The sequence below is a fragment of the Seriola lalandi genome, unplaced genomic scaffold (genome assembly GCF_002814215.2).
Source record: "Seriola lalandi dorsalis isolate HSWRI2012SDOR001 ecotype SW California unplaced genomic scaffold, Sedor1 jcf7180002054585, whole genome shotgun sequence".
Taxonomy (NCBI): Eukaryota; Metazoa; Chordata; class Actinopteri; order Carangiformes; family Carangidae; genus Seriola; species Seriola lalandi.
The window spans coordinates 2,323,886-2,324,672 of NW_019525138.1; the positions used below are offsets into that span (position 1 = coordinate 2,323,886).

Below are 787 nucleotides of genomic sequence, written 5' to 3' on the forward strand. Positions count from 1 at the left end.
TTACCATCATCAAAATATATATGCTACATACAAATTCAGAAATCTGGTCACCTTATCTAACAACTATCTCCTTCATTAATAATTATAGATCAAATTTCAAAGCAATATACCCAATAGTCATCCAGAAAACCTGCTCTGAACCAAAGTGACTGACCACCACACGCTTTACTCCCAAATACCAATAAACCCCCAGTTCAGACTGGTGAATCTATGGCTGTCCAAAGTCTAAGGGCTGGAGTCGGTTCTGCTTCATCACTTACAGCTACTGTGCACAGAAAACAAAGACTTCCTGCTGGTTTATTCATCTCCCGGTCTGTGCAGATACAATAGAACCTACAACACGCTGAAGCATGCTGCTATGCGATTGCAGTATATCGGCTATCACACTGCTGCATCACCGCAGGTGGATGAGTTACCTGCTGTGGAAGGTTTACGGATAGAGGGGAACATCAGCAGCAGAGAGGTGCAGAGAGAAAACACATAAAGGTTCTCGTTCAGTTTTTGAAAATCTAATTATGTTCAGTGTTTAGCAAGAATAGAAGATGGCCGTGGACAGAGGGTAAAGGCTGTCCATGGTTGTATGAAGGTCTTGGTCCTTTTAGGGGACGTGATGATGGTGGATTTATTTGGACTTGTGTCCTTGGATCTGCTCACATTGCTGCCTTTTTTAAGGTGGTGATGCCAGGCAGCAAAAGAGCTGTGGAGGTGGATGAGGTGGAAGATCTGTCCCAGCTGGAGTGAGTTCAGACACACACACACACACACACACACACACACACACACACAC

General features: G+C 44.2%; 1 protein-coding gene across 1 annotated transcript in view; it reads left to right on the top strand.

The window, feature by feature from the left end:
• myo15b (myosin XVB) overlaps nt 1-787 on the top strand; it is a 48,468-nt gene that overhangs the window by 4,299 nt on the left and 43,382 nt on the right. Inside the window, exon 3 of the mRNA XM_087177282.1 lies at nt 673-737. Within this exon, the coding sequence (XP_087033408.1) occupies nt 673-737 (65 nt within the window). The remainder of the gene's footprint in view (nt 1-672; nt 738-787) is intronic.